Genomic DNA, 20678 nt, shown 5'->3' with positions numbered 1-20678 from the left:
TATCAAAACCATATGAATGATACTACGAATACAAGATTAGATGTTAATATAGTAAGTGACATCGATATCCACGAATTTGATATTCTACGCAAACTAGCAATCGATGTTCTTTTATCGCAATGGGTCATGCGAAAGACGTCGTAATATGTAGCCGTAGTAACTATTTCTTAACAACCATTGTATAGTCGACAAAGGGTCATACACACACCTCCTTCACTGCACTGATGTGAGATTTTGATTCGATTATTCGAGAATCGATTCTTTTTTCGCAAATTAATTCGATTTATTAGACGATTCTTTGAATCAGTGATTATTTGTGAATCGATTATTTTTCATAGATCCAATTTCTAAAATGGATGTATATATTGGTGTTAGTATATAAATATATTTCTAATGTTGATAATATAATAAAAAAACTTCAAAGTGTAGAAAGTACTATTGAATAAAATGTATTTCTTTTTAAGAGCTTCAAAATGTTTTAAACAGTACTATAAAGAAAAAACGTTAAAAACATATTAAAAACCTCGATTGAGCACGTTTTAAACTATTTAAAACATATTTCTTACTAACCCTGCCTATTTATATATTTCAGAATAATTTTTAATCGCGATTCTTCAGAATCGATTAATTTCAACCCGATTAATCAAATCGTAAATTCTTTTTTGCAAAATTTAAATGATTATGAATATCGATTCTTTTTTTAAATGTCGCATCACTCCTTACGACAAGAATATTTGGGTTCTAAGAACTATACATGAATACATCATATTGGAATAAGAAAATAAAGTTGCATGGCAACCGAATGTCGTATCGCACAAGACAATACTACTCTGCGAAATTCGAACGACATTGAAGCATATCTGACTCTGCAACAATTATTATATGATCCGAATGATATAAAATTCCACTATTCCTGTTACATCAAGAGACAGATATAAAAACAGAAGAAAATTTCAGTCGGCTTATTTGAGTGCAACAAATGGTAACACGACAATTGTGATCAACATCAACGACAGCCAAATACTTCTTCCTGTGTTGTAAGTAAAGTTGGGAAATACTTGTAATGAAATTACAAATTGGAGTTACTTTTTTCAATAATTGTAATTTAACTTCCCCATCCCTTTTTTCATCTATAATTGTAACTTAATAATTTTTTGTAACAAATAACTAATTTTATAATTACATAATTTCTTCATATGAAACATTTTCGATAGCATACTCCATGAGCTTACCAAAATAAAATATTTACAATAATCAGTGACTATATATTGTGATTAGAATATATCTTTATCTTTGCTACCATCACACTAAATGTTTGTATCAAGAATTAAACTTAATATCCTTTTAGGAATGAACATGTCTTAATATTAATATTACATAATTTTGATTTTGTACTAAATATACAAATTTAATTTATTATAAATAATGTAAAGTACAATATTGAATGAGTAGTATAATAAATAAAAGAATTTAGTAATATTAGAAGAATGCAAGATGTTCGTATTTAAAATAGCAATGTAAAACATTAGAAAAAAATTAACAAAAAAATAACTAAAGACTGTAGAACATTACTTTTCAGAATCAGTGATTTGTAACGCGGCAACTAGTTACTTTTTGAGAGAAAAAACTATATGATTAGTTATTCTTATAAGGTAATTTTCTCAATCTTAGTAGTAAGACGTACATAAGTGAACGTCGTATGGAATTGCACCAAGCAGTAGTTCGGCTTCGAAATATTTTATTATAAGTTGTGTAATATCACCAAAGTTCCCAGTTGTAAGAAACGTCAAACAAAATGAATAATTCTTGTGAATTACGCAATTATCGATATCACAATAACATTTCAAATATATTTCTCTCCTTCTGATTAATAATTGAAAGAGTAAATGAACGTTATGAGAGGTCAAAATAGACAGGTATTCTTCTTAAAATACTTCCTCATAAAATGCGCAATTATACATTAATGAAGTTCAAAATCAGAATAAATTTCGACAAATTCCATTGTTAAGTTACTCCTATATTACAAATTTATTTGACATTACGTACAACTTGTTGTACCGTATGTCATGTTCAGCCGGTAATTTCGCGATGCGAAGTTGCTTCGTAAATAACAATATACTCTTAAAACTGAAATTTAGTTGCGATTTTAGAAAGGCAAATAAAGTATAATAAAATTACGTAACACAGATTTTTAACGATAAGAAGTTCCAGACAAAAAAATCTTTTTTCTTATAAAATCAATGAGATAATGAGCTACTATTTTCTTTGATACATTCGTTGTCAAATTCATATATGTACAATGTAAATAGTTGCATAATATCAAACACTTTTATCAATATTTTACTGATGATAAAAGTTAATAGAAAAGATGAGATCAGCAATGGATCGTAAGATATCATCTTAGCAGATTGGAAGTTAATTAAATATTACATATTTCATTTAATATTACATAATTTCAAATTAAATTTTGCAGACATCTTCAGGTGTATCATAAATATCAAATTTAGAATAATCAGGTGACAACGTCACATAAAATTGCGGACGATGATGATACAATTATTATTCTTAGTTCCTTTGATCGCTATTGATTATGGTGAGTATTCTAAGGCAAATTGATCAGTTTTACAATCATTTAATTTAATGCAATTAAATTCATAAATATAATAATTTAATAACAAACCTTATGCAGGCGCATCAATGAAACTTTTACCAACAGTTATTGGGGGGAGACTCGCCAAACCAGGTGAAATTCCATACCAGGTAAATCAGTAAATTATTCTTAATCAATGTTATTACTAATCAACACCGTTACGTTAATGCTTGGATTTAAAAATATGCTCAACGTCGAATGTTTCGAGTTTGGACGAGCAATAAATTAATTACTTTTATTCAATAGTTCGAAGTTGACAATGTCAATTGTAAAGCTGGACGTATGATAATATTAGAAATTGCTGTATCCTATTACATGAAATGTATTTTACAATTCAGGTTTCTCTGCAAGAAATTATAAACGAGCATCACTTCTGCGGTGGAGTCATAATTAACGAGTATTATGTAGTGACGGCCGCTCACTGTATGTATAGGTAAATATGAAAATTACTAGAAACACTTCAGAAAACTAAACCATATGTAGAGATAAAAAAAATATATTCTTCGTAATATATTCTTTATAGGCGAAATATTTCGGATATTTCGGTCAATGCTGGAACAACAGACCTTCGAAAACCGCATTCAGTGCATCTGATTGAGTTCGCTTATATACACAAAAAATACAATCCCCAACAATCAAATTACCCCATTTATGATATCGCTTTACTTAAGGTAACGTTAGAATTTATCACACATAGTTTCAATTAAATTTAACTGTAAGAAAATTACAACTGTGCAAAAGAGTATATGGAAGATTTATTTTCAGCTCGAAACTCCATTTGTATTTTCTTTTTTGATATCTTCTGTCAAGTTACCGGAACAGGATCAAATTGTCGAAGCAGACTCGCTAGCATTAATATCAGGATACGGCTGGATAACGGTAAGTTTCTTAATAATTAAATCATTTAATCTTCACTGAAAAAAAATTTAGTTATAGCTACTTAGTATTGAGTGAAATAGTTCCAACTAGATATTGAGGTAACCCATACAACACAGAATTTACAGCAATATCATTGCAAAGTCTCTGCAATATTGCTACAACATGCAACGTTGCTGCAATGTTGTAGCAGTGTTGTTACTTTTGTTCAACTTTGTGCTGTAGGGGAATATAACTAAATATTATTTTACTTAAACATAATTTTACCTTTACAAATATTTAGTAAGTATCACCGTTGATAATATCATTTGGTAATATTTGCTAAATGTTTGTAAAGATAAAATTATGATTAATTATATTACCTCAACATTTAGTTGAAACTATTTCACTCAATATTTGATAGCTGTAATTAGATTTGATAGCCATAATTTTTTTTTCAGTGTTAGACACTATGTATTCCAAAATCGTACCTCAAATTGCTCTTATAAGTCATATTTGTACTTTGTATAATTTCAGACTGATGGAAAGAAAAGCAAACAGTTGCACATTGTAGATAACATAATAACCAATCAGACTTATTGTAACGAAGTCTGGAATAGTTTAATTAGTGATATACAAATACAAGATTCGCAAATCTGCGCAATTCATCCAACTGCAGAAAAGGGTGCATGTTTCGTAAGTTATTTACATAAGGCGTTGCAATACATCGCAGTCATTAGTTCGCATGTGCAAATACGCTGTCTGCTCCGATTGAGTCATTAACTACTTATCTTCATTATTCTTCTCAAACGAAGCTTCAACTCGCTATTGTTTCTAATAACTCGTAAACACAATGTCTTAATACAACGCTTGCACTTCGAGTCGCGTAACGTATATAAATCCTCGAAAAGGAAATAAGTAATCTATAATATGATTACATCATATAATTTTCGGCAATTATAATGCGAAGACACATCGTAATTTCAATATCTTACTTATCATAAATTTTTATTGATCAATTAATTAGTTATTTAATTAATTAATATAATGCTCAATAATACATACACGCATAAAACATTTAATTACTATAGAAATTTGCTGCATCGCTGGTTTGTTGATTGTTAATGTGCTATTGATTATTTTGTTCATTAACATATTTGGGATTCCTCTTTACGTTTTATAATTTAATTTAATTGACAACAAGATCGTAGCTTAGCGATCGAGAGGCCAGTATCATCAAACATTTATTTAATTAGAATAATAAGACATAAATAAGTTCTACTCTAACGAAGAAATATATTTTTAGTTAATTGTAAATAACATTGTTTACGGATCGGATCTTCCAATTAAATACATAAAATACATTTTTAGTTATCGGGGAATTGTATTTTTTAGGGTGATTCCGGTGGACCTCTTACTGTCAATGGATATCTCATAGGCCTCGTTTCGTTTGGGTACGATTGCGCTAGTACAGAATATCCTACTGTGTATACACGCATCCCGTCGTTCATCGATTGGATATATGAGCATATAAGAATTAATGAAATATGGTAATCTGTTTTGACATTTAATGACATTTAATGACATGTATAACGAAATCGGGAATCGACATGTATAATTAAACGTTCAAATGTAGATGTCATACTTAATTTGTTGAATAAATATCATGTATTTTGTATATCATATAGCTTATGTACACGTGCCCAAGATTTTTCCTGTATTACTTCCAGAAAAGAGATGTAATATATCTGCTAAAGATCAACATCGTACGATTATTTAACATATAAATTTAACATATAAAAATATTCATAACTTGGTTTAAGGACGTCAAACAAGAATTTCCTTAAAAAATACACATTCCTATAAATAATACTATTTTTGCGGTCGATGCACTAGTAAACGCGAGAAGTGGGTCAATCAAAGGAAATCCGTTTAACCATTCCGGCAGCGTGCGCCAAGTGCAAGAAATTGCTTCAGAGAAATTAATGAACATTTTTCTCTTAAAAATGGATGAAAGAATCATTTATGTTTGTTTTCTCTAGTTTTATCCGATGTTAATTTCTACGTCTTGCATATGTGCAAGAACGGACTTTGCGCATTTCTTGAAATATGTTTCGCATAATATATGCTTTTCTATTTTGAGAAACAATAATAATCGTTAACGTACAGAGAAAGGCGATCGTTTTCAAATTATTTTTACTTGCGGATAACTCAGTAAATAAGCAGATTTATTTATCGTCATTTTGACGTTAAATAACGTTAAATATATCATTGTGATGTTAAAATGATGACAAATAACATCAGCTTGTCTGCTAGAAAACGAATTTTGCATTAACGGTTCATCACTATACTCTTTCTCTCAACAAAGCAGTAACGCTTATCTAACTGTCGCTCAGTAAAGCTATTCATACTATGTTCATTCATGTGATGTTAATCTTCATTTGTACGGATAAATCTGAATAATTCGAGGATTCTGAATAGTCCGTCAATTATATGCATCGACAATTTGAGAACAATCTGAGAACAATAATCGCGAGTCTGATTATTTCAATACCTGTATAATCGATGAGAAATTCCGGATGCGTGGTCGTCGAACATAGATGAGTCCTGGAATAGTGGTTCTCAATCGCTTTTTCGTCTTCAATCTATTTATATGCACCACTGCACGCGTTGAGGACGTTGAGGTAGCAATTTCTCCCTCGTAACGAACTAATAATGCTTCTAAATGTGTATTTAAAAAGTGCAATATAATAAATTAACAAATTTGAGAGTCCTATCGATTGATCAAATACAAAAATTTATAAGTTTGATTAAATTTTTAAAAAATTGTATTTTAAATATATTTTGCGGTTCTCACAAATCATTTACATGCAAATATTTATATCATTATTAATTTTAGGAGATCAAATCGCGCTACACACTTGTACTCAAAACCCATAAAAGTAATACGGTTACTTGTGTTACTACTCGGGAAGAAATTTTCATATATAATTATATATAATTATATATAATATATATTTATATAAAATTACATATAATTATATAATATAAAGAATTGACATAATTTATATACAGTTATATATAATTCTATATAAAATATGTCCATATATATAACATTTTTTCCCGGGTAACGGTTAAAATTATCATGACTACGAGAAGCATCATATCTTCTCTATTTTCTCTGAAACGTAAAGCTTTCTCTTTTGAAAGATAAAATCGATCTCAAGCGTTGAGTTCAATGAGTATAAAGCAAATCGGAGAGAACAGGAGCATAAACGCGTTTCATATTAAAACCATACGAATGATATTACAAGGCTGGATGTTATAATAAGCGACGTCGATATCCACATAGAAACGAATTCGATACGCAAATTAGCAATCGATGTTTTTTTATCGCAATGGGTCATGCAAATGACATCGTAATATGTAGCCGTAGTAACTATTTTTTAACAACCATTGTATAATCGACAAAGGGTCATACACGTGGCTCGTTGCGACAAGAATATTATGGTTTTAAAAACTGTACGTGAGAACATCGCATTGCAATAAGAAGTTAAAGTTGCAAGGTAGAAGGCACCCGAATATCGCATCGCGCAAAAGAATACTACGCTGCGAAATTGGAACGATGTCTTGAAGTTTGTCTGACTCTGCAACGATTATACATGATCCGAATGATGGTATGAAATCCCAGTGCCCCTGTTGCTTTGATAGGTAGATATAAAAAGGAGTCGGCTCATTTGAGTGCAACGAATCGTAACATGACAATTGTGATCAACATCAACGACAGCCAAATGCTTCTTTCTGTATTGTAAGTAGAGTTGGGAAATACTTGTAATAAAATTACAAATTGGAGTTACTTTTTTCAATAATTGTAGTTTAACTTCGAAATTTTTTTTTATTTATAATTGTAACTCAATTATTTTTTTTGGTAACAAATAACTAATTTAATAATTACTTTTATAGTTTCTTCATATAAAACATATTCGTTAACGCATGAGCTGTCCAAAATAAGTATGTTTAGAATAATCAGTGATTATCTATTGTGACTAAAACATATCTTTATCTTTGCTACTATCACTGTAAATGTTTGTATCAAGAATCAAACTAAGATTCTTTTAGGAATGAACACGTCTTAATATTAATCATACAATTTTGATTTTGTACTAGAAAGGGTACCATGGTACCAAACAGTTGTAAATAAGTTGTAGATAATGTAATAGTCAATCGGACTTATTGTAAAGAAGTCTGGAAGTATTTATTAGTAGGTGTACAAATTCGCGATTCGCAAATCTGCGCAATTCATCCAACTACGGAAAAGGGTTCATGTATCGTAAGTTATTTACATAAGGCGTTGCAATACATCGCAGTCATTAGTTATCGGTCGCATGTGTAATTATAAGCTGTCTGCTCAGGTTGAATCATTAACTACTTAGCTTCATTATTCTTCTCAAACGAAGCTTCAACTCGCTCCATTGTTCCTAATAATAATACGTAAATACAATGTATTAATACAACGTTTGCATTTCGAGTCGCGTAACATATACAAATCCTCAATAAAAGCAGATAAGTCTGATTACATCATATAATTGTCAGTAATTATAATATGGAAAAATATCGTAATTCCAATATCTTACTTATCATAAATTTTTATTAATCAATTAATTAGTTAATTAATTAATATAATGCAAATAATACATACACGCATAAAACATTTAATTACTATAGAAATTTGCTGCGTCGCTGGTTTGTTGACTGTTAATTTACTGTATTGATTATTTCGTTCATTAACATATTTAGGATTCCTCGTTACGTTTTATAATTTAACTTAATTGACAACAAGATCGTAACTTAGCGATCGAGAGTTCAGTATCATCAAACATTAATTTAATTAGAATAGTAAGATATAAATAACATCGAGTTCTACTCTAACGACAAAATATATTTTTAGTTAATTGTAAAAAACAACATTGTTTACTGATCGGATTTTCCAATCAAATACATAGAATACATTTTTAGCTATCGGGGAATTGTATTTTTTAGGGCGATTCCGGTGGCCCTCTTACTGTCAATGGACAACTCATAGGACTCGTTTCATTTATATACGATTGCGATAGTACAGAATATCCCACCGTGTATACGCATCGTGTCGTTCATGGATTGGATAAAGGTTAAACTCGGTATATACGCCGCACCTAAGAGAGATTTAATTTATCAAGTACTATTTACCATGTTTAAGGTAAATAAACTATACCAATAAAAACTTCATACTTTCTACTACTATAAAAAAATATTAGGAATCCGAAATATATATATTAATTTTTCATACTAAAAAATAAACTTTTTGAAACCCTTCCATTTTTGCCATATATCCCATAGGATATACTATATAACTACTCATAGGAGGAGAGGTGGTATGTACGGCTCATGAAAAATTTACAAATAATGCGTATAAATAAGACGTAAAATGACACAATAACTTATAAAATGCGTTTATAAATGAAGTGTATATGAAGTAATAAATAATAATTACAATCTTCCTACTTATATTACAAGTGTTATGGCAAGAGGTATATATTTCATGTAATGCGTTTATTGCATTTAGTGCACTGATTTCAATCTGCGCACTTTGTATGCTTTGGGCATAAATACCGCCCGCTAAAAATGTCGTATAGTTCAGATGCTGTGTTTTTTTATCTAGATACAGATATAAATACTCGAATTTGAATGTAGAGATACAGATTACACAAAATGTATCTCTATACACGTATCTAGATACATGTATAGAAATACTACCCAGCACTGTATATGAGCATATAATAATTAACGAAATACGATAATCTGTTTTGACATTTAATCACGTATATAAAGAAATCGGGAATCGGTATGTATAATTAAACGTTCAAATATAGATGTCATATGTAATTCGTTAAATATAAACATCATATATTTTGTAGTTACATAGTTTATATACATGTGCCCAAGAATTTTTTGTATTACTTCCAGAAGAGAGATGTACATATAATATATCTTCCAAAGATCAATTTACGATTATTTTACATATAAATATTTATAACTTTTAGTTTTATACAACGTTAAACAAGAATTTGCTTAAAAAACACATTCCTATAAATAATAAATTGCGTACATATTTATACGTACATATATGTATATTTATACATATGCGTACCAGCATATATATGTATATATTTTGCACGTTTCATTATTTCTGCGATGCACAATAGTAAACGTATTGCAAAAGGGAGAAATGGGAACAAATCCACTTAACTATTCCGGCAGCGTACAGCGAGTGTGCAAAATTGTTTCAGAGAGATTAGTGAACATTGATCTCTCAAAAATGGATGAAAGAACCATTTGCATCTGTTACCTCTCGTCTCTATCCAATATTCTACTTCTCTTACACACTTGCATAGACGATCAAATTGTATGAACGGAAGGCTCCGATGTATTTATTAGAAGATATGATTTTCACAATGTTTTTTCATTTTATAAAAAACAAGTAATAATCATTGATGGATAACAAAGAAAGGTGTTTGCTTGCGAATTATTTTTGCTTGCGAGCAAGTAAGTTCCGCGTCAATAATGAGTTCATTAACTCTGCTAAGAAAACGTATGGTTTTGGTTGATATATCGCTGTCGCTGAGAAATTGGATGTTTTAAGACATCAGATTGAAACTGAGTAGGAAACTAGTTTGCAAAGACATGAACACCGTTTTTTGCTTTTACGAGGCCGTAAAGGCAATATCGAAAATGCTTCATATCCAATTAATCCATGTTGTTTCATTCATCCAGTATCAGTCATCCATCGCATACTTATATGGACATAAAGACGAAAAACGAAGAATTATTAACACGGATACGATGAAATTATTTAAATTACATAACAAATGAAGACAATTAAATGCAGCAGATAATAATTCTGCCGTTTCAAATAATGATTGTAATAAACGAGCGATTTCTATAAGCTCTGAAAACAGTATTACCATGTATTTTCTTCGGTAAACGTTGTGCTGCAACTAACGCTTCTGCTGGCGCTATATTGCTTTAACTCTTAACAATTACTACATGTAATTGTTAAGAGTTAAAATGCAAGAAGCATCCAGGAGCTTGTTTTTAGATTTAAACAAACTCTAATTATCTTAAATGTACAAAGATATAAATTACATACGTCTCGTAATAATTATTTTACTAACCACAATTCTGCTTCTTCTTATTATCCGTTAGCAAAAACATAATTCAGATATTTTGACGTACGAACAGAAATAGTATGATTCTCATTAAATTCGCAGCGAGTCATGCGCATAGCATCGTAATAATAGTTAGCTCCAGCAACTATTGTTCAACGATCATTTCGATTAATAGCCCTCAAAGGGCCATACGTCTCATTGCGATATTGTTATTCTAAGGATATTGTTATTGTAAGAATATTGTTGTTCTAAAGATATTGTTGTTCTATACCTGACAATCTCGCGTTGGAACAAAGAAATAAATTGCATGCGGCAATCGAATGTTACTCCGTGCAAAAAATACTACGCAACGGAATTTGTTGCCATTGGAATATATCTCTAATCATGCTAATTATTACACTTCGTAATTATCACACTCTATATGAAGAATTAAGTTAGAAGTATGTGAACGCTTAATATTAATATCATTTTGATTGCGTACTAAATATATATATACCTATATTAATTATAAATAATGTAGTGTATAATATCGAATGTGTAGTATAATAAGTAAAATAATTTAGTAAGTTAGAAATGTATAAGATTATTGTATTTAAAATTGCAATATAAAAAATTAGAAGAAATTAACAAAAGTAATTAAAGAGAAATAATTTGTATCTTTTTAAGTAATTGTATCTGTAATATACTTTTTAGAATTAATGACTTGCAACAGTAATTAGTTATTTCTCGAGAAAAAAAATTATAACTGTAATTAGTTATTTTTACAGAGTAATTTTCACAATCCTGGTAGTAAGACATAAGTGAAGGTACGAAATCGTGCCAAGTAGTACTTCGACTTTGAAAACCTTATAAATTGTGTAATATCGCCAAAGTTTTCAGTTGCAAAAAACGTCAATCGAAATAAGCGACTCATGTCCGTAATATCAACAATAATAACTCAAATATTTCTTTTAGGAAGGATAAGCAATAATTAAAAGCATAAGCGAACTCTTATCTAAATTATTTCAAATAGCCTATTGTTGCTAGCTTACGATAGTTGTGCAAAACACAAATTAAACGATAATCAGACGGCTTGCTCAATCAACTGTCCCACGACGGACGTTGCAAAATTTATAAAATTTGCAGCACACGCATCTAAAAATGCTCAAAATTTAATACTACTGTGTCTATTGTACTTAGAATCATGGATATACATATATTAATACTTTCGTTAGAAGATGTGAAGTAAAACGAGGTCGCGAGACCCGTTACGCCGGACAATTCAAATAATCATTTAGATTAAGTAGTTATAGGACTAGAAAGATCCGTTTATTCCCTTAATTATCAAAATGTAGAAGGGTATTGTGACGTTTCTGGCATACCATATAATTCGAGAATTTACACGGGTTCCCACGATGAAAACGCAAGCAATTATAACATAACTTCGCATTTCACACTGTCTTAATGTGTTCTGATACGAATAATTCCTTGAACACATTGCATGCATAAACCCATACAGCACAGAATGTGCACCCTGGTGAAAATCTCCTCAAGATGCCACCCGAATTCAAGAAAAAAAATTTTTTAAATAAGAATTAAGCCTGGTTTGTACCACCTTCCTCTTCATTTGTACCTCAAGGAGTTCAAAATTATAAAGGCTTAAAAAAATACTAGCACCCCACTCTCTGAGATATTTCAAATCTGTAAACGGGTGTTGTTCCGGGATCGTTTATACTCGTTTGTACCACCGTCGGTTTCGTTTGTACCCTCAAAAGGATGATTGTACCAAAATTTTCAAAATAGGGGTGAGAGTCAACTTTGCCATTTTTGAGATATTTCAAAGCTTATTAAAAAAATTTATTTTTTTAAAGTCGGGTACCAGATTCACATAGATAGCCCCAAGAGCGCGCGCGCTCCAAGATGAAAATATAACCCTTTTTTAGATGTTAATGAAGTAGTATACATTTTAAAGTAGCTCATATTGCTTATACGTGTACGGCACTTATGCACAGGAGATATAAATCTCAATTAGAACATTCACATAAGCCTTGTGTCGCTCGCACACATGCAGCACGTGTTTGGGCGATATGAGCCTTGGATGAGTACGTATCTGCATGGTATTGTGCAGTTACCTTGTGACGTTTACATTACTGCGCAAATGTGCGAAGTCACTGTACGGATATTTTGTTATCTGGATAATTTCGTCGCTCGGTATTGCCTTTATCCGCTACGTTGGCCGCGTTCAATTTGTCTTCAACAGTGCCTGCAAGTGAGTAAACTCATTCCTGAATATTCGGATTAATGTATGCATGTCGATCAGGCTTAGCACTGCGAGTTTCATCATCGAACTCCTCGAACGCGTGATACAAATCTCTTAAACAATTGATACGTAATCTCAAGGTGTTATTCTATCTTAGTCGAGGAGATTGACCAAATTCATGATTTGCGATTTTAATGGCGTTCATTTCTGTACAAGGAGTTTAACTCTATCAGCCAATGTTACACGATTCGTGGCAAGTAAAAATCAAATAACTTACTCTCGTGTAATGACACTATCTTGCTAAATATCCGAAATCACACTATCCAAGAAAATCATATCTCGGGATAGCGTACAATAATTGGTTCTTGCGTAGTAATCCGATCTCGAACATGGGGTCCGCGAACAGGAGTCACCAAAATATGTTTCGTATGTAATGAGTCACATTATGTAATAGTTGATACCAAAATTGAACGTATATTTGATTCTTAGAACAATTACATAACATTAATCGAATGTCTATTTAATTCTCAATATATTCGATATGTACATAAGCACTATTTTAGTTCAACGGTTTCTAATCTTGAGTCACTACAGAACCAACGCGGACACGCGATAACGTCTGAGACAATTCTTTAGATCGCACATTAGGTTCGAATATGTGCAGCTCGTATCTGACGAAAGCACAAGGAAAACGAAGTTATTGACCTTGATATCTCTGAAGCGCCTTCACATGGACAAAAATTATTATCGCCATATGATAGCTCCCTTTACACCGTGTAATTTTGGTTACATAAATTTTTCTCAACATCTTATAGATTAGAAAATATTTCAGGTGGTAATAGTCATTAGGACCCACTGTATATACATATAACAGTATTAAACTTTCAAAACTGAAATTTATCAAATTGCGACTTGGGACACTTTAATGGCAAAATGCAAATAAAGTATAAAATTGCGCAGTAATGTAAGACAAATTTTTAATGATAAAAAGTTGCAAACGAAATATCTTTTCTTTGCAAAATTATTGAGATAATAAATTATCAACATTTCTTTGATACGTTTGTTAGATGTATACAATGTAAAAAGTAGCGCAAAACTAGACACTTGTCAATATTTTATTAATACTAGAAGTCAATAGAAAAGACAATATAGATAGTATCCTGATAAATTAGGAATGATTTTAAATATTAGCATAAAACACATTTTCTAATCTTATTTAATTTTAAATTACATTTTATAGGCACATTTTCGTGTGTATCATACAAATCAGATTTAGAGAATAATCAGTTGACAACGTCGCGTTAATAATGATGATGATACAATTATTATTCTTAGTTCCCTTAATCGCTGTTGATTATGGTGAGTATTCTAAGCAAATTGATCAACTTTCTGTGTGTGTGTGTGTGTGTGTGTGTGTGTGTGTGTGTGTGTATGTGAAATCATTTAATTAAATTAAATTCTTAAATATTATGAATTAATAACAAATCTAATACAGGCGCATCAATGAAAATTTCACCAAGAATTGTTGGGGGGAGACCTGCCAATCCAGGTGAAATTCCGTACCAGGTAAGCCAGTAAATTATTTTTAATCAATATCATTAATTTTAATCTTATTAATTGCTTGGGTTTAAAAATATGTCTTGAATTTTTTGAGTTTGGTCGAGGAATGAGTTAAGGACGTTCGCCAAAAAATCAATTTTCTTTAGATTTTTCTGAAACATACAGAAAAAGCTTGTTTTAGTATCCTGAACATGTGCTTTAAAACTCAATACCCGGAGCGGGATCATTTTTGCGCTTCTACGCATAAGGGGCGGAGCGAAAGAGCAGAGTGGTGCTCAATTTATATTTTCTGTGTATGGAGGCGACTGCGTGGGCGTGAATAAACTTTAGGTTGAGCACAAGCGCAAAAATGATCCCGCTCCGGGTATTGCGTTTTAAAGCACATTTTCAGAACACTAAAACAAGCTTTTTCTGTAAGTTTCAGAAAAATCTAAAGAAAATGGATTTTTTGGAGAACGTCCTACTTTCATTCAGCATCTCAAAGCTGACAATATCATTTGTAAGGCTAGACGTATAATAATATCAGAAATTTTTATATCCTCCTACATAACATGCATTTTATAATTCAGGTTTCTCTGCAAATGAAAATTGATAGAATTGACCAACATGTCTGCGGTGGAGTCATAATTAACAAGAATTACGTGCTCACCGCTGCTCACTGTGTTCCTCTGAGGTAAGTAGGCGAATCTCAAGAAATACTTCGGAAAAATAAACTATATACAGAATGTTTAGCGTAACGGTCCGCACGATTTTTTAAACACTTTTGACAGTGAAGAAAATAAGTTGGTATTAAATAATTATCTATTTTGTGCAGGTTACAAAATGCGATAAAAATTGAAAAGGTTTTTTCTTTTTTATAAAAAAATTAAAATTATCTTAAATTTTTTAAATAGCGCCATACAATTTCTTTTATAATATTATAGGGGTTTTCAAGACGAATTCAAATCACTATTAAAATGTCTTTTATTAATGTTTTATTGATTTTATTGCATATCTTATTACATAATATGCATGTATCATAAATATACCCATTTGTGTACATTTCTAATCAGAGATGTAAGTACTAATATTACAAATAATGCTGCATGTCTGATATTAAATATCAATAAAATCATTAAAATATAATAAAAATAACATCCTCCATGGTCGAGTTAAATTCGTCTTAAAGACACCTACAATGTTATGAAAAAAGTTATATGGTGTTATTTAAAAAATTTAAGATGTCTGATATTTACAGAAAAAACGTTTTTAATTTTTTTTCATAAAATGTTTTTTCATCGCATATTATAGCCTGTATAAAACAAATGAATATTCACTTTTTAACTTAAAGTGTCTGAAAGCGTCTGAAAAATCGTGCGGATCGATACGCTGAACACCCTAATAGATACAAAAAAAATGCTCTTCGTAATATTCTTTACAGTGGAAACACTTTGAGTATGTCAGTCGTTGCGGGAACAATAAATCTAAAAACACCGCTTTCAAGGCATCTGATTCAGTCCATTTTCGTACACGAAAAGTACATGCCCCCTTTGACCTGTGATATCGCTTTACTTAAGGTAACGCTCGTATGATAGCATTCATTCCATATAATTTCTATTAAATTTTGAATTAAGCAATTTGTAAATTAAGACTGCGCAAAAGAGTATACAGAAGATTTATTTTCAGCTTGAAAATCCATTAAACTTTTCTTCTTGGATAAATTCCATCGATTTACCGAAACAAAATCAAACTGTCATGGCAGGCTCGATAGCAAAAGTATCGGGATTCGGTGTAATATCTGTAAGTCTCTTATTAATTCAGTCGTTTAGATTCTTATATAGGCGCTAGATATTCGAAAATCCCACTTCAAATTGCTCTCATAAATTACATTTGTACTTTATATATTTGCAGTCTGAAGGAAAGGATGCCGAAGGACGATTATACGTTGTAGACAATATCATAACTCATGAGACTTATTGTAAAGAAAAGTATGATACAGCAGCAAATATAACCATTGAACATCGGCATATCTGCGCAAATCATCCAATCGTTCAAAAGGGTGCATGCATGGTAAGCTATTTACATAAGATATTGCAATACATGGCTATATCATTAATTATCAGTCACATGTATAATTATAGGATGTCTATTCAGGTAGAGTCATTAATTATTTAACCTGTATTATTCTTCATCAATAGGAAGATTCAATTCGCCATTATTCCTAATAATTACTAAACATAATATCTTAATATAACGCTTGCACTTCTAATCGCGTATTGTGATACACATTCTCGATAAGGAGATCCAATTATATCGTACAATTGTCGGAAATCATTATAGAATCACATCGTGATTGCAATATTTCTCTTATCATAAATTTTTAATGAGCCATTAATTAATTAATTGATATAATACTTAATAATACGTACATGCATAAAATATTTAATTGCTACAGTAACTTGCTGCATCACTGATCTGTTCATTGTTAATACTGTATTGATTATTTTTTGTTCATTAACGTATTCAGTTCCTCGTTATGTTTTATGATTTAATTTAATTGACAATAAGATCGTATAGCTCAGCGATTGAAAGTTTAATATCATCATCAAACGTCAATTTAATTAAAATAACAAAATGTAAATAATATGAACAATAAAAATCTTATTTTTAGACCGTACAATGTGTGAAACACAATTAATAATAGAAATTCAACAGCCTATACCGGTCGAAGCTAGATCTTTAATGTTTTAAATAATTCAATGTGAATTATATATACACTATATATATACTTGCATATATAACATATTTGTAGTCCTTTAAACTGCGCGCCGAATTGGTTTTCCGGACTTATAAACGCAATTAAACTACTGGAATAATATCACGAATTAAATTAAATTGACAAGCAATTTTGTCCTCGATAATATTTGTCAGGATCAAGGCCATTGATGATTGTACCTCTTATTTTCATTTTTATATAAAAATGAATTTTTAGTGCAAAAAGGAAAATAAGAGGTACAGCCTGCAATGGCCTTGATCTTGACAAATGTTATCCAGAACATGATCCTGAACAACATTCAAGAGGTTTTAGCCGTCGGTTGAACAACTTTCGTAATGTTAATGCCGGCTGTACTGTAACTTTCGAGCCTTATAACTCGAAAAATACTTAATGAAAAAATATTTTGTTATAGTGTTTTGGAAAGCTCTGGAGGTAAGCTACAAGAATATATAATGAAAAATAGTAGATTTAATTTAAGAAATTGAAGGTGACCTTTATGTGAACTTTAAGCGACTATCAAAGGTCAAACCAGTGATACCATTTTATGGCCCCCTTGAAACCATACAACTTTTATCTGAAATATTTTCTTGTAAAATGCAAGGGAATGAAAATATTTGGGGGAGGTAGATTAAAATGGATGACACTGTATAGTATATAGATAATTCACATTGAATTATTTAAAGCATTAAAGATCCAGCTTCGCGACCGGTATAGGCTGTTGAATTTCTATTGTAAATAATAAGAGCTCTGCTCTAACGAAGAAATTTATTGTTAGTTAATTATAAAAAATATCATTGTTTGTTGGTTATTCCAATCAAATTCATATGAAACATATTTTTAACTATCGGAGAAATGTATTTTTAGGGTGATTCCGGTGGCCCTCTTACTGTCAATGGAGTACTCGTAGGACTCGTCTCGTTTGGGCCTGCGCCTTGCACTAACACAGAATATCCCACCGTGTTTACACGCGTCCTGTCGCACATCGATTGGATAAATGAGCAAATGTAAAAGATTTAGTTGCAGCAGTCAATTTTTGATTGTGTTAGCCTATCCACAATGTTAGTACAGAAAATATGACACAGCATTTTTAATTGGTTGTAGCAGCCAATTTTTGGTTATGTTAGCCTATTGAAATTCTATATTGACATTGCAGATAGGCTAATTCAATCAAAAATTGGCTGCTGCAATAAAAAATTGGCTGCTGCAGCCAATTAAAAATGTTATGCCATATTTTACCATCTAATTTACTACAGTAGGCAATCTTTTCTTTCAGTGTGCGATTGTTTTACTGATATTTTTAACTTTTACTTTAACAATATTAAACCGACATCAAACGGAAACTTACTTAAAGAAAACACGTTCAAATAAATAACAGATATGTAATAGATTGTATGTGTAGGGTAATTCCGGCAAATATGTCGCGCTGGGATTTACAGCAGAAGTCAGAAAAAATAGAAGGAGGGTAATTTTCCCGCAACTACTCTGCCTTTATATTATATTACATGCCTTTATGTTATATTAGTATTGTGTTATGATTTCAGCTTCTTACTGTTAATATTAATGAAATTATTGTGAATTGAATCAATTTGTCACTGTAACAAGTAGCGCCATCATAAATTATAATCTACGTAAAATGATTACTGTAGGGCGTGTAAAAGACCTAGTGGTTATTTCGTGATACATACGTGTAGAGGAATAGTAAAGCATGTTTTATAGCAAAATACAAGTGCTTTGCTTTCGTATTCTTTGTTTAGTTTGCTGTCTTTCTTGTATATCCCACCTGTTTAGGATATACGGTATTTTTAGCGGATGAGATTTATGCCCAAAGCATACAAAGTGCGCAGATTGAATTCATTGCACTAAATGCAATGAATATATTACATGAAATATGTACCTCATGTCATAACACTTGTAATATATGTAGGAAGATTGTAATTATTATTTATTATTTCATATACATATTTATCATTCTTATTCCTTAATAAAACTTTATAAACGTATTTTATAAGTTATTATGTCATTTTATGTCTTATTTATAAGCATTATTTGTAAATTTTTCATGAGCCGTACCTCTCCCCCTATGAGTAGCCATATATCCCAACCTTATAGGATATACAGCAAAAATGCAAGGGTTTCAAAAAGTTCATTCCTTAATAAGAAAAATAAATATTTCTAATATTTTTTTCATAATAGTAGACAGTACAAAGTTTTTACTGATATAGTTCGTTTACTTTAAACATAGTAAATAATACTTAATAAATTCAGTTTTTGATAGGTGCGGCGTATATACCGGAGCTACCCTATATATAGCCCGTTTAATTATTTTTGTGGTCAATATAATAATAAACGTATCTTAAAAGGGAGCCAATTGAAAAAAAGTCCACTTAACTATTCTGGCATCATGCGTCAAGTACCCAAAATAGTTTCAAAAAGATTAATGAACAATGATCTATTAAAAATGAATAAACGAACCTCTGCATCTGTTTTGTCTTGCTTCTATCCAACATTAATTTCTATTTCTCTTATACACTTGTACTAATGAGCAGGTTGTATAAACGGAAGGCTTTAATGTGTTTATTGGAAGATATAATTTGAATATTCTTCCATTTTACGAAGAACAATAATAATCCTTAACGTGTAAGCAAAAAAAGACTTTTATTTTCGAATTATTTTCGCTTGCAAGTAAGCGAATTCCGTGTAAATAATTTCATCAATTCTGTCAAAAAGAGATTATCATGTCTTGCGTGCAAAAATGCCATCAAGTTACTCTCACAACGTGATGAGGGCACAAGTGCTAGTGTAAAAGATGTCACTGTATAATCACGCATGATGCTGGCACATTGTACGAACGTAAAAAATTGTACTGTTAACAAATTTGTTTATAATAATTAAGGTTTACCGGTACCAAAGGGACGCAACGAGTTAAATTTCTAAAATTAAAAAATGACACCTATAGAATAGAATAAAAGGCGCAGTATTTTAAGAGATCCTTCAGTTGTGTTCTAATAAAATAAATTTCGAAATGAATCCCAAGATCTATGTGAACCTGCCACTCGAATTTAAGAAAAAAATTTTTTAAATAAGAATTAAGCCTGTTTAATACCACCTTCCTCTTCATTTGTACCTCAAGGAGTTCAAAATTATAAAGGCTTAAAAAAATACTAGCACCCCACTCTGAGATATTTCAAATCTGTAAACGGGTACTGTTCCGGGATCGTTTGTACTTGTTTGTACCACCGTCGGTTTCGTTTGTAACCTCAAAAGGATGATTGTACCAAATTTTCAAAATAGGGGTGAGAGTCAACTTTGCCATTTTTGAGATATTTCAAAGCTTATTAAAAAAATTTATTTTTTTAAAGTCGGGTACCAGATTCACATAGATCCCAAGAGCGCGCGCGCTCCAAGATGAAAATA

The 20678-nt window shown here is 30.9% G+C and overlaps 2 protein-coding genes across 2 annotated transcripts; both read left to right on the top strand.

Annotated features, from left to right (window-relative positions):
- Positions 1-976: 976 nt before the first annotated feature.
- LOC108727686 (chymotrypsin-2) lies at positions 977-5059 on the top strand. Its single transcript, XM_018455885.1, has 8 exons — positions 977-1037; positions 2474-2593; positions 2690-2760; positions 2989-3083; positions 3174-3321; positions 3416-3529; positions 4043-4201; positions 4901-5059. Exons 2-8 carry the CDS (start codon positions 2545-2547, stop codon positions 5057-5059), a joined length of 795 nt encoding a protein of 264 aa, XP_018311387.1. The 5' UTR covers positions 977-1037; positions 2474-2544.
- A 9136-nt stretch (positions 5060-14195) lies between these two features.
- Positions 14196-18341, top strand: LOC108727745 (trypsin-7-like). Its single transcript, XM_018455972.1, has 7 exons — positions 14196-14308; positions 14445-14515; positions 15079-15182; positions 15930-16065; positions 16175-16288; positions 16400-16558; positions 18129-18341. The coding sequence occupies exons 1-7, from the start codon at positions 14257-14259 to the stop codon at positions 18270-18272; spliced, it is 780 nt and encodes a 259-aa protein (XP_018311474.1). The 5' UTR covers positions 14196-14256; the 3' UTR covers positions 18273-18341.
- The last annotated feature ends 2337 nt before the right edge of the window (positions 18342-20678 follow it).

Source organism: Mycetomoellerius zeteki, unplaced genomic scaffold, assembly GCF_001594055.1.
Source record: "Mycetomoellerius zeteki isolate Tzet28-1 unplaced genomic scaffold, Tzet1.0 scaffold52, whole genome shotgun sequence".
Lineage (NCBI taxonomy): Eukaryota > Metazoa > Arthropoda > Insecta > Hymenoptera > Formicidae > Mycetomoellerius > Mycetomoellerius zeteki.
This window is presented reverse-complemented; position numbering and strand designations above follow the sequence as displayed.

What these genes read in the sequence shown, in the direction of transcription:
- LOC108727745 (XM_018455972.1), top strand. Translation starts at nt 14,257, where the DNA reads ATGATGATGATACAATTATTATTCTTAGTTCCCTTAATCGCTGTTGAT. An exon ending in CTTAATCGCTGTTGATTATG is followed by an intron (nt 14,309 to 14,444) that starts GTGAGTATTCTA and finishes AATCTAATACAG; the next exon opens with GCGCATCAATGAAAATTTCA. An exon ending in CAGGTGAAATTCCGTACCAG is followed by an intron (nt 14,516 to 15,078) that starts GTAAGCCAGTAA and finishes TTTATAATTCAG; the next exon opens with GTTTCTCTGCAAATGAAAAT.
- LOC108727686 (XM_018455885.1), top strand. Translation starts at nt 2,545, where the DNA reads ATGATGATACAATTATTATTCTTAGTTCCTTTGATCGCTATTGATTAT. An exon ending in ATGATATCGCTTTACTTAAG is followed by an intron (nt 3,322 to 3,415) that starts GTAACGTTAGAA and finishes ATTTATTTTCAG; the next exon opens with CTCGAAACTCCATTTGTATT. An exon ending in CAGAAAAGGGTGCATGTTTC is followed by an intron (nt 4,202 to 4,900) that starts GTAAGTTATTTA and finishes TGTATTTTTTAG; the next exon opens with GGTGATTCCGGTGGACCTCT.